Source organism: Antedon bifida, chromosome 8, assembly GCF_963402885.1.
Source record: "Antedon bifida chromosome 8, ecAntBifi1.1, whole genome shotgun sequence".
Lineage (NCBI taxonomy): Eukaryota > Metazoa > Echinodermata > Crinoidea > Comatulida > Antedonidae > Antedon > Antedon bifida.
Window position 1 is genome coordinate 19,720,319 of NC_136233.1, and position 13,372 is coordinate 19,733,690.

General features: G+C 31.1%; 2 protein-coding genes across 2 annotated transcripts in view; both read left to right on the forward strand.

Moving 5' to 3' along the window:
- The window catches only part of LOC144849899 (junctional adhesion molecule B-like), an 87,342-nt gene that overhangs the window by 42,385 nt on the left and 31,585 nt on the right, over positions 1–13,372 (forward strand). The window lies entirely within an intron of this gene.
- LOC144849892 (uncharacterized) overlaps positions 1–13,372 on the forward strand; it is a 29,437-nt gene that overhangs the window by 8,746 nt on the left and 7,319 nt on the right. The window contains exons 12-23 of the mRNA XM_078706992.1: positions 678–722; positions 2,018–2,056; positions 2,599–2,643; positions 4,030–4,074; positions 4,938–4,982; positions 6,372–6,416; positions 7,712–7,750; positions 8,293–8,337; positions 9,981–10,019; positions 11,032–11,091; positions 11,659–11,700; positions 12,070–12,114. Coding sequence (XP_078563118.1) covers positions 678–722; positions 2,018–2,056; positions 2,599–2,643; positions 4,030–4,074; positions 4,938–4,982; positions 6,372–6,416; positions 7,712–7,750; positions 8,293–8,337; positions 9,981–10,019; positions 11,032–11,091; positions 11,659–11,700; positions 12,070–12,114 — 534 coding nt within the window. The remainder of the gene's footprint in view (positions 1–677; positions 723–2,017; positions 2,057–2,598; positions 2,644–4,029; positions 4,075–4,937; positions 4,983–6,371; positions 6,417–7,711; positions 7,751–8,292; positions 8,338–9,980; positions 10,020–11,031; positions 11,092–11,658; positions 11,701–12,069; positions 12,115–13,372) is intronic.

Here is a 13,372-nt window from a genome sequence, read left to right on the forward strand (position 1 = left end):
ATACAGCTATGCTTTAACTGCTGTGTTTATACACTAGAATTACCATCTGTTATCCTGGATGCTTAATTATGGTCAAAATCATATATCCGAGTTACGATCACAGACTGACCACGTATGCACCAAATTTTCCACGACAATTAATTAACCACTAATAAAGTCTGATATGTTGGTTCCGCTGGATTTAGAACCGTTCATTAGTTACAAAATCAAAAATGTTTGACGTTTTGTAAAAATAAAAAAAAATATTAAACCAGGTCATTCCTAATTGTCTTAAATGTACGTTTTATGGTAAATTATGATAAAAATAGAGAAACAATGCGCTACCTGGATAAGTGGATCGCGTCGAATGTCCTCTCGTGGACTGTATATGCGTAGTTTAGCTAGACTCAGTTTTGTAGGCCTAGCTGGTAAATAGCTACAACGTACAAACATCTTACGCTAGTGGTAGGCCTAGCCTGACGTTATCTCGTTTCTAAATGAACTTTTAATTTTTTGGCAAAATCCGTTAATACAAATTGGGGAAGACTTGGTATTTTCGCTGAAAAGTTACGGTTCTTTTATTTGTTTTTCATATCTCTGTTCATGGTATTTTTGTATTTTCTTAATTCTATGGATTCTTTGATTTTTATGTCTTGATCCATGATAATGTTACTTAAATTTTACTATAATTTTTTTAGGAGTTCAAATGGTACAGAGGAAACAAAAAAATGGCTGGAAGCTCTGTAAGTATCTGTGTATATGTTGTCAAATGTTGATATTGATTTGACACTTCATTCAAATTTTGATAAACTTGTTATGGTTATAACTTATGAATTGAATTGAAATACGGTCACTATCACTATTTAGATTGCAATAATTAACTAAAATCATCATCAGAGTTTTGAGACATTACCTGTCAATTTTACATCTTTGTGATCATTGATCACCATTTTAAACTGAAAATGAATATCTGCTTCAAGTTATCTGGCATTAAATCACCTTGTTGCTTTGATATTCAAATAGTCTATATCGAAAAGAAGCCCATATCTAGAAAAGAAGCCCAGTGGGATGGCTTCTTTTAAAAATTACTTTTGCAGACAATAGGCGAGATAGGCTTCTTTACAAAAAGAAGCCCATAGGGCTTCTTTGTTGAGGTCTTGCAGTATATTTATATGTTTAAAAAGAAGACAAGATTACTGCTAACGTACATTGTTTAGAAACAGATTTAGACTTTAATTTGTTCCAACGACACAATAGTGATTTGACAAACATTTCTGTGTCACCTTTTCATTGACTATATTTTTGATTGCAATAAGAACTTTGCATTTTGTGACATATAGCCATGTAAATGTAATTCAGTAGACTATTGGTATGTTCATAAAATATGCCTACTGTCCTTTTTCCAGGAACATGAATATTAGGTTGGGTGTGGTCTCTGTCAAGTATTTTGGAAGTTTACTGAAGAATAGAACATTGTTATAAACCTACTTTACTACATAAATACCAATATTATACAGTATAATGAAATACAGTAAAATAATAATTGACAAATTATGACAAAATACTAATGAAATTGGACAGATATTGTTAAAACTGTATTAAGAATAAAAAAAAGCTATCCAATACCAACTAGTACAATATTTGATGAAATGACATGATGGATGCCCATGAGTGTGGTTTGTTTTGAAATCCAAAATGGCCACTTCTCCTGATCAAATTTTGGGCATCCATTTCATTTTTGATACCCTAATGAACAAGGCCATACACTGTACATGGCTGCGCTCGCGCGCTCAAGTTAGTGTTTACCGACCAACCGACCGACATAGTGAGCTGTAGAGTCGCGTTGAACGCGACTAATTACTGTACCAAGTTTTAGAATGTTTTCACAATTTGAAGGATTTACCTCAACTACTACCTGGTTTTAACAATGTATTATTACTGTAAAGTAAATCTAGGCCTATTATGTGTTTTTTATAAATATTTTTGTTATGTTATTTTTTATTTGAATTAAATAAAACTGTTCTAATTTTTTAAATAGGTTACAGAAGCAACAAGAACATGAGGACAGTTTTTCTTGGTAAGTACCAGGGAAGTACTAATCATCTGTAACTGTAACCTACAAATGGCTTGGTTCAACCTGGTTGTATGTGACTCTTAGTTAATTTTCTCTTTAGCTGTGGAAAACTTATGCCATTTACTTTATAATGGGAGTGATTGCGATAATTAGTTTAGGCCTTCATTTGTGAAACCATCGTTTGTCTATGGTCAAATGGTCTCTATACTAACTAAATACAGTACATTTCTTGGTTATTAAATAAAAATACAATTCATTTTATGTTACAACAAACTTTCAGTGTTCTCCTAATAATAAAAATCAAGTTAAAAAAATTAGGCAAAATACTGAATTCCTGATATACATGTAACTAATCTACTAAACAAAACATGGCTACAGTCGCGTGCGCAAATTTTAATTTAGTGTTTACCGACCGACCGACATTCTTTATCATATCACATCTCTGTTCATGGTATTTTTGTATTTTTTTAATGTTATGGATTTTTTTATTTTCTGTCCTTCCTTGATAAGTTTAGGCTACTTACATTTTACTATAATTTTTGTAGGAGTTCAAATGGTACAGAGGAAAGAGAGAAATGGCTGGAAGCTCTGTAAGTATCTGTGTATATGTTGTCAAATGTTGATATTGATTTGACACTTCATTCAAATTGTAGTAAACTTGTTATGGTCATAACTTATATAATCGTGATATCAGCATTTATCCGATTTTCGCTTTGCAATTAACTACTTGTCACAGGTGTGTGTCATGTTCCAAAATTGTTTTTAAAAACACGTCAACATCCGTGTCAAATGTATACTTTGATTAATTATTATACTACCACTATCACTATTTATATTGCAATAATTAACTAAAATCATAATAAATAAAATGATGTTAGATGTTAAAAAGCTTCTTCCTCTTTTCGTTTTAAAAAAGGTAGAGAATGGTAAAAGGAATAAACACTGACCTCTATATGGCAATATGATTTTGGGTTAATTTGAGGATAATTTATATTGTTGGGAACCCTTTAAAACTTGTTCAAAGTTCACTGTAATATTGATAAAGTGCAAAGATACGGAGACATTAAAACTGTATTCAGGATAAAAACAAATATCCAATACCAAATAGTACAATATTTGGTGAAATGACATGATGGATGGATATAGTAAAAGTATAGTATAGTTAAAGTACGTGGAGGGATTTATTTATGGTCCTCTCGATTTTGCAATTTCTTATTTTGTCTGTGTTGTGCAGGCTGCTTGTACTCCACAAGAGGGCACCGTAGTCCCTTTTTGAATGGCCTTGCTAGCGATGCTTCCTATATACAGCTATGCTTTAACTGCTGTGTTTATACACTAGAATTACCATCTGTTATCCTGGATGCTTAATTATGGTCAAAATCATATATCCGAGTTACGATCACAGACTGACCACAAATGCACCAAATTTTCCACGACAATTAATTAACCACTAATAAAGTCTGATATGTTGGTTCCGCTGGATTTAGAACCGGTCATTAGTTACAAAATCAAAAATGTTTGACGTTTTGTAAAAATAAAAGATATTAAACCAGGTCATTCCTAATTGTCTTAAATGTACGTTTTATGGTAAATTATGATAAAAATAGAGAAACAATGCACTACCTGGATAAGTGGATCGCGTCGAATGTCCTCTCGTGGACTGTATATGCGTAGTTTAGCTAGACTCAGTTTTGTAGGCCTAGCTGGTAAATAGCTACAACGTACAAACATCTTACGCTAGTGGTAGGCCTAGCCTGACGTTATCTCGTTTCTAAATGAACTTTTAATTTTTTGGCAAAATCCATTAATACAAATTGGGGAAGACTTGGTATTTTCGCTGAAAAGTTACGGTTCTTTTATTTGTTTTTCATATCTCTGTTCATGGTATTTTTGTATTTTCTTAATTCTATGGATTCTTTGATTTTTATGTCTTGATCCATGATAATGTTACTTAAATTTTACTATAATTTTTGTAGGAGTTCAAATGGTACAGAGGAAACAAAAAAATGGCTGGAAGCTCTGTAAGTATCTGTGTATATGTTGTCAAATGTTGATATTGATTTGACACTTCATTCAAATTTTGATAAACTTGTTATGGTTATAACTTATGAATTGAATTGAAATACGGTCACTATCACTATTTAGATTGCAATAATTAACTAAAATCATCATCAGAGTTTTGAGACATTACCTGTCAATTTTACATCTTTGTGATCATTGATCACCATTTTAAACTGAAAATGAATATCTGCTTCAAGTTATCTGGCATTAAATCACCTTGTTGCTTTGATATTCAAATAGTCTATATCGAAAAGAAGCCCATATCTAGAAAAGAAGCCCAGTGGGATGGCTTCTTTTAAAAATTACTTTTGCAGACAATAGGCGAGATAGGCTTCTTTACAAAAAGAAGCCCATAGGGCTTCTTTGTTCTCTCTTTAGCTGTGGAAAACTTATGCCATTTACTTTATAATGGGAGTGATTGCGATAATTAGTTTAGGCCTTCATTTGTGAAACCATCGTTTGTCTATGGTCAAATGGTCTCTATACTAACTAAATACAGTACATTTCTTGGCTATTAAAAAAAAATACAATTCATTTTATGTTACAACAAACTTTCAGTGTTCTCCTAATAATAAAAATCAAGTTTAAAAAATTAGGCAAAATACTGAATTCCTGATATACATGTAACTAATCTACTAAACAAAACATGGCTACAGTCGCGTGCGCAAATTTTAATTTAGTGTTTACCGACCGACCGACATTCTTTATCATATCACATCTCTGTTCATGGTATTTTTGTATTTTTTTAATGTTATGGATTTTTTTATTTTCTGTCCTTCCTTGATAAGTTTAGGCTACTTACATTTTACTATAATTTTTGTAGGAGTTCAAATGGTACAGAGGAAAGAGAGAAATGGCTGGAAGCTCTGTAAGTATCTGTGTATATGTTGTCAAATGTTGATATTGATTTGACACTTCATTCAAATTGTAGTAAACTTGTTATGGTCATAACTTATATAATCGTGATATCAGCATTTATCCGATTTTCGCTTTGCAATTAACTACTTGTCACAGGTGTGTGTCATGTTCCAAAATTGTTTTTAAAAACACGTCAACATCCGTGTCAAATGTATACTTTGATTAATTATTATACTACCACTATCACTATTTATATTGCAATAATTAACTAAAATCATAATAAATAAAATGATGTTAGATGGTAAAAAGCTTCTTCCTCTTTTCGTTTTAAAAAAGGTAGAGAATGGTAAAAAGAATAAACACTGACCTCTATATGGCAATATGATTTTGGGTTAATTTGAGGATAATTTATATTGTTGGGAACCCTTTAAAACTTGTTCAAAGTTCACTGTAATATTGATGAAGTGCAAAGATACGGAGACATTAAAACTGTATTCAGGATAAAAACAAATATCCAATACCAAATAGTACAATATTTGGTGAAATGACATGATGGATGGATATAGTAAAAGTATAGTATAGTTAAAGTACGTGGAGGGATTTATTTATGGTCCTCTCGATTTTGCAATTTCTTATTTTGTCTGTGTTGTGCAGGCTGCTTGTACTCCACAAGAGGGCACCGTAGTCCCTTTTTGAATGGCCTTGCTAGCGATGCTTCCTATATACAGCTATGCTTTAACTGCTGTGTTTATACACTAGAATTACCATCTGTTATCCTGGATGCTTAATTATGGTCAAAATCATATATCCGAGTTACGATCACAGACTGACCACAAATGCACCAAATTTTCCACGACAATTAATTAACCACTAATAAAGTCTGATATGTTGGTTCCGCTGGATTTAGAACCGGTCATTAGTTACAAAATCAAAAATGTTTGACGTTTTGTAAAAATAAAAAAAGATATTAAACCAGGTCATTCCTAATTGTCTTAAATGTACGTTTTATGGTAAATTATGATAAAAATAGAGAAACAATGCGCTACCTGGATAAGTGGATCGCGTCGAATGTCCTCTCGTGGACTGTATATGCGTAGTTTAGCTAGACTCAGTTTTGTAGGCCTAGCTGGTAAATAGCTACAACGTACAAACATCTTACGCTAGTGGTAGGCCTAGCCTGACGTTATCTCGTTTCTAAATGAACTTTTAATTTTTTGGCAAAATCCGTTAATACAAATTGGGGAAGACTTGGTATTTTCGCTGAAAAGTTACGGTTCTTTTATTTGTTTTTCATATCTCTGTTCATGGTATTTTTGTATTTTCTTAATTCTATGGATTCTTTGATTTTTATGTCTTGATCCATGATAATGTTACTTAAATTTTACTATAATTTTTTTAGGAGTTCAAATGGTACAGAGGAAACAAAAAAATGGCTGGAAGCTCTGTAAGTATCTGTGTATATGTTGTCAAATGTTGATATTGATTTGACACTTCATTCAAATTTTGATAAACTTGTTATGGTTATAACTTATGAATTGAATTGAAATACGGTCACTATCACTATTTAGATTGCAATAATTAACTAAAATCATCATCAGAGTTTTGAGACATTACCTGTCAATTTTACATCTTTGTGATCATTGATCACCATTTTAAACTGAAAATGAATATCTGCTTCAAGTTATCTGGCATTAAATCACCTTGTTGCTTTGATATTCAAATAGTCTATATCGAAAAGAAGCCCATATCTAGAAAAGAAGCCCAGTGGGATGGCTTCTTTTAAAAATTACTTTTGCAGACAATAGGCGAGATAGGCTTCTTTACAAAAAGAAGCCCATAGGGCTTCTTTGTTGAGGTCTTGCAGTATATTTATATGTTTAAAAAGAAGACAAGATTACTGCTAACGTACATTGTTTAGAAACAGATTTAGACTTTAATTTGTTCCAACGACACAATAGTGATTTGACAAACATTTCTGTGTCACCTTTTCATTGACTATATTTTTGATTGCAATAAGAACTTTGCATTTTGTGACATATAGCCATGTAAATGTAATTCAGTAGACTATTGGTATGTTCATAAAATATGCCTACTGTCCTTTTTCCAGGAACATAAATATTAGGTTGGGTGTGGTCTCTGTCAAGTATTTTGGAAGTTTACTGAAGAATAAAACATTGTTATAAACCTACTTTACTACATAAATACCAATATTATACAGTATAATGAAATACAGTAAAATAATAATTGACAAATTATGACAAAATACTATTGAAATTGGACAGATATTGTTAAAACTGTATTAAGAATAAAAAAAAGCTATCCAATACCAACTAGTACAATATTTGATGAAATGACATGATGGATGCCCATGAGTGTGGTTTGTTTTGAAATCCAAAATGGCCACTTCTCCTGATCAAATTTTGGGCATCCATTTCATTTTTGATACCCTAATGAACAAGGCCATACACTGTACATGGCTGCGCTCGCGCGCTCAAGTTAGTGTTTACCGACCAACCGACCGACATAGTGAGCTGTAGAGTCGCGTTGAACGCGACTAATTACTGTACCAAGTTTTAGAATGTTTTCACAATTTGAAGGATTTACCTCAACTACTACCTGGTTTTAACAATGTATTATTACTGTAAAGTAAATCTAGGCCTATTATGTGTTTTTTATAAATATTTTTGTTATGTTATTTTTTATTTGAATTAAATAAAACTGTTCTAATTTTTTAAATAGGTTACAGAAGCAACAAGAACATGAGGACAGTTTTTCTTGGTAAGTACCAGGGAAGTACTAATCATCTGTAACTGTAACCTACAAATGGCTTGGTTCAACCTGGTTGTATGTGACTCTTAGTTAATTTTCTCTTTAGCTGTGGAAAACTTATGCCATTTACTTTATAATGGGAGTGATTGCGATAATTAGTTTAGGCCTTCATTTGTGAAACCATCGTTTGTCTATGGTCAAATGGTCTCTATACTAACTAAATACAGTACATTTCTTGGCTATTAAATAAAAATACAATTCATTTTATGTTACAACAAACTTTCAGTGTTCTCCTAATAATAAAAATCAAGTTTAAAAAATTAGGCAAAATACTGAATTCCTGATATACATGTAACTAATCTACTAAACAAAACATGGCTACAGTCGCGTGCGCAAATTTTAATTTAGTGTTTACCGACCGACCGACATTCTTTATCATATCACATCTCTGTTCATGGTATTTTTGTATTTTTTTAATGTTATGGATTTTTTTATTTTCTGTCCTTCCTTGATAAGTTTAGGCTACTTACATTTTACTATAATTTTTGTAGGAGTTCAAATGGTACAGAGGAAAGAGAGAAATGGCTGGAAGCTCTGTAAGTATCTGTGTATATGTTGTCAAATGTTGATATTGATTTGACACTTCATTCAAATTGTAGTAAACTTGTTATGGTCATAACTTATATAATCGTGATATCAGCATTTATCCGATTTTCGCTTTGCAGGTGTGTGTCATGTTCCAAAATTGTTTTTAAAAACACGTCAACATCCGTGTCAAATGTATACTTTGATTAATTATTATACTACCACTATCACTATTTATATTGCAATAATTAACTAAAATCATAATAAATAAAATGATGTTAGATGTTAAAAAGCTTCTTCCTCTTTTCGTTTTAAAAAAGGTAGAGAATGGTAAAAGGAATAAACACTGACCTCTATATGGCAATATGATTTTGGGTTAATTTGAGGATAATTTATATTGTTGGGAACCCTTTAAAACTTGTTCAAAGTTCACTGTAATATTGATGAAGTGCAAAGATACGGAGACATTAAAACTGTATTCAGGATAAAAACAAATATCCAATACCAAATAGTACAATATTTGGTGAAATGACATGATGGATGCCCATGTTAAGTTAACACAAAAATATTAACAAACAAACAAATATAATATGGAACAATTTTCCCGTTGATTTGAGAACCAATGTTTGATGTCATTATTTACTAAGTCTCGTCTGAGTTTGTAACAATGTATAATGTTGCATACAGAGCCCCAATGAAAATAGTTGAAACTGTTTGAGCCATCTGGGGTAAAGAAATGTAATAAAAATAATAATAATAAAGTGTGGTTTGTTTTGAAATCCAAAATGGCCACTTCCCTGACCATATTTCGGGCGACCCTTCCATTTTGTATTTTTGATACCCTAATGAATAACTGTACCAAGTTTTAGAATGTTTTCACAATTTCAAGGATTTGCCTCAACTACTACCTGGTTTTTAACAATGTGTTATTACAGTAATGAGTATTCGTATAACTTTTATACTGCTGATCAGAAATGGAAAAATAGTAAAGACAAGATATTTGACCTATTGAATAAATAAAATATATATGTGCTGGAGATCTCTCTCACTACGCTTTACAATTGTATTTTACATTAGCGTGAAATATGCTGTATACGTTTTAATATAAATGTGTAGCCCTTTTTATTTCAAGTGATTTTAAATGTAACTCTTGATGTTTTTAGATAATTGTCATAATATATATAGCAATATTCAGCATGTCTGTATATATACTGTATGTAGGTCATAAGTAAATGTTTTTAATAATTGTAAATTTTATTTATATGTTTTTTAAATATAGTATGTCACTAAAAAAACATGTTTTAACAATAATCACAAATACACACGTGTCACTTGCATTTGACAAGAAAAGATAGAGAACATGACCTTTGTTTTTAATTTTATTAATACAAGAGAATATACATATTATATGCCTTTATTATAGAGAACATCTATACTACTTTTTCATATTCATAGAGAACTAGTATATATATATATTTCAATAATTTGTACAGGAAACTGAAATAAAAGTGGGGCGAGCCCATAAAAGACAAAAAAAATATTATTACTGTAAAGAAAAACTATGCCTATTATATTTTATTTTTATTTTTATAAATATGTTTGTTATATTATTTTTATTTGAATTAAAATAATACTGTTCTAATTTTTTTAATAGGTTACAGAAGCAACAAGAACATGAGGACAGTTTTTCTTGGTAAGTACCAGGGAAGTACTAATCATCTGTAACTGTAACCTACAAATTTTCTCTTTAGCTGTGGAAAACTTATGCCATTTACTTTTTAATGGGAGAAGGGGAGTGGTTGCGATAATTAGTTTAGGCCTTCATTTGTGAAACCATCGTTTTTCTATGGTCAAATGGTCTCTATACTAACTAAATACAGTACATTTCTTTTTTTTTTTCTTTTTTTTTTTTATTGAACACTTTCATATTTCAATTTAAAAAATACCTTAAAATAATAACACTTTCTTATTAATAATAATATACAATATATATTTCTCTTAAGAACAAAATATAAATAATTTCATAATGTAATAAATATAAATCTACTTTTTCTTGTCTCTTAAAAACAAAGTCTATAAATAATTTGTTGTCAATTTTTTCTTTTATAGCATATTTCAATTAAAAAATAATTTAATTAATAATTAAGTATTAATAATACAGTACATTTCTTGGCTATTTAAAAAAAAATACAATTCATTTATGTTACAATAACTTTCATTATTCTCCTATTAATAAAAATCAAGTTTTAAAAATTAAGCATAGTACGGAATTTTTGATAATACTATATACAAAAAAAAAGTAAAATAATATTGTACTTTGTCTCCAATTGACAAAATGTAGCATTTTATTGCTCTTGGTCTATGTTTTTAATAGCTAGACCTTACCTACCACTACTGTTTTGTGTATAATTTCTTACACCATTTTTAATACCGGTTGGAGACAATTTGGCCGGCAAAATTGATCAAAGACAAAATAAAAATAATATAAAGAGTGTTCATGTTGTAATTAGTGTGCCGGGAAAATGATAATTATAGGCTACATTGGCATTAACCAAGTGTAGAAAACACATTTTGTTTATAATTATTAAAAGGGTTAAAAACTCTGGGGGTGAATTCTTGTCTATGCTCCCAACAAAACAACTTCCAATTACCATAAACCCTTTGTAAATGTTTAGATTAACTTCTTCTTTACTATTTTCTGATAGTCCAAAACATGCACATGCATGCTCAACTGAGATGGATGAAACTGGGAAAAAGGACTGTTCGTAAGTATGCATTTAATATTTTTTAAAGGTTTGTAATTGACATTCTCATCCATACTTTATTTCCTTTTGGAAACACATAGAACTTCAGTAGGCCTACAACAGTAGTATATAAATAAAGCACAAGTCAGAGTGAGTTAGTGGCGCACTTGAGTATGAGTATGAGTATTTACAATGGTGCAACATGCACGACATTGTGAATACCCGAGAGTGACGCATTTCATCGCGTCTGATTTGATACATCTCTGTACTGACCAACCATCCTAATTTGTTTTCAGCCAACAGCAAAAAATTGATTTGTATTGATAAAAGGAAGCCAAAAAACTTAAATAATAATATAAACGAATATAGTTTGCTAGAGGGTGCAGGACTGTAAACCTCTTCTGGCTTCCCAACTATTGGGGTTGAAATCCTAAAACAACTTCCAATTGCCATAAAGCATTTGTCAATTTTTAGATTTACTTCTTAATTAATGTTTTCTGACATTTTAAAATTAGATACACATTGTATGATTTACAATTCATATACTTTGTATATTTTTAATAGTTCACAATTATTATTTTTTGATAGCTTAAATGTCACTGGAGGAAGATTATCAAGTGTGGAAAGTTCGTAAGTATTCTCATAATAGTACTTTGTCTCTACGATGTAGGCTGTTGATAAAACATTTTAAGGATCCAATATATATTTGTTACTGGTGGTTGTTGGTTGCTCAATGCAGTGTAATCATGAGTGAGACGCTATTGTGAAATCTCATCCAATCTATCCCATTCTTTTAGTATTGGGTAGATCTAGTTCACCATCATCTCTGTTATAGTATTTTCTTAATTTTATTGATTCTTTGATTTTCCTGTCCTTCCATGAGGCTTTAGTGGTTATAGATACCAAAAGAGGATTTTTAACACTTTAAAATGCACATTTTAAGTTTTATGTAGCTTTTGTATGTTTAGATTTACTTATATTTACTATAATTTTGTTTAGGAGCTCAAATGGTAGCGAGGAAAACAAAACAAGTAGTGACGCTCTGTAAGTATTTGTGTACATGTTTAAAACAGATATATTTAGTGAATACAGTTAGTACATTTTGTCACTTAGTATAATTTAAAAATCGTTACAATTTATAAAAATAGTAACAAGGCCATATACATGGCTGCAGTCGCGTGCTCAAGTTAGTGTTTACCAACCAACCAACCGACATAGTGAGCTGTAGAATTGGATAAACATAATAATAAAATTTAACATTAAAATTAACATAACTCTCAATTACATACAACATACAATTACAATTTATAATACTAGAGGGTGAGCTCTCTTCGCTCGCTCGCCCCCCCCCCCCTCCCCCCTCCTTCTAGGAAGTGTAGACGATGGTTCTCGGAATGATAATGACTCGGGTAAAAAGGTTTTAGAAGGACATTCTAGCATGGACGTTGTCGGTCGGTTACCATTATTGAAATGATTGATATTCGTAAAAATAAACCTACTCACGAACCTGTTTCACAGTGTCTTAGACGACTAAAAACGTTTTACGTATAGTGTTTATTGTTTGGTGGGGCCCTTATAGTGTGGATGTGGGGAGGCGGAGTTAATTTGAGGGAGGCGCTTATTCAAGCGATACGTTTATTTACATTTACAAATAAAATCCTCTAGTAGATAGAGGTTAGGAGGGGGTGGGGGCGGGTTGGAGGTGGTCGGCGATAATTATTAGGTGATCATTTAGAATAAAATGATCACCTATTGTTATTGTATCAAATCTTTATTTTTCTTTTTATTGTTTCTGTACACTATTTTGTGTAACAATTATCTCAAAAAGTTTAATGTCAATGATTACAAAAATTTCAGAATATCTTTCAAATAATATAACTTAATCCTAATAAGCTTTCCAGCGTGATCACTCATCCGTGACGTCATTTATACGCAATTTTGTGAAATCACATTATCAATCATATCTCCATAATTCATTATCACATATTAATGAAATTCACTACACGTAAACTTCAGGTCAAGGGTAAAAATATTAGCAAATAAAAAGTTGCGCGTTTCAAGGTCATGCACGTAAAATCGCGCGTTAAAAATTTAGAACGCTCAAAATTAAATTTTGATCAATTTAGAGCATGAATTAGGCCAAAAACGCGTTTTTGCGCACGCGATTCTTAGAAAGCGTAAAAAATAAAATTTGATGTATAAATCACAATCTACTCACAATTCTTAGTACATTCACCGATTTTGAGTCCATTCCGACCTAAGATAACGCTATACGAGCACGTTAAAAATGACAAAATACGCA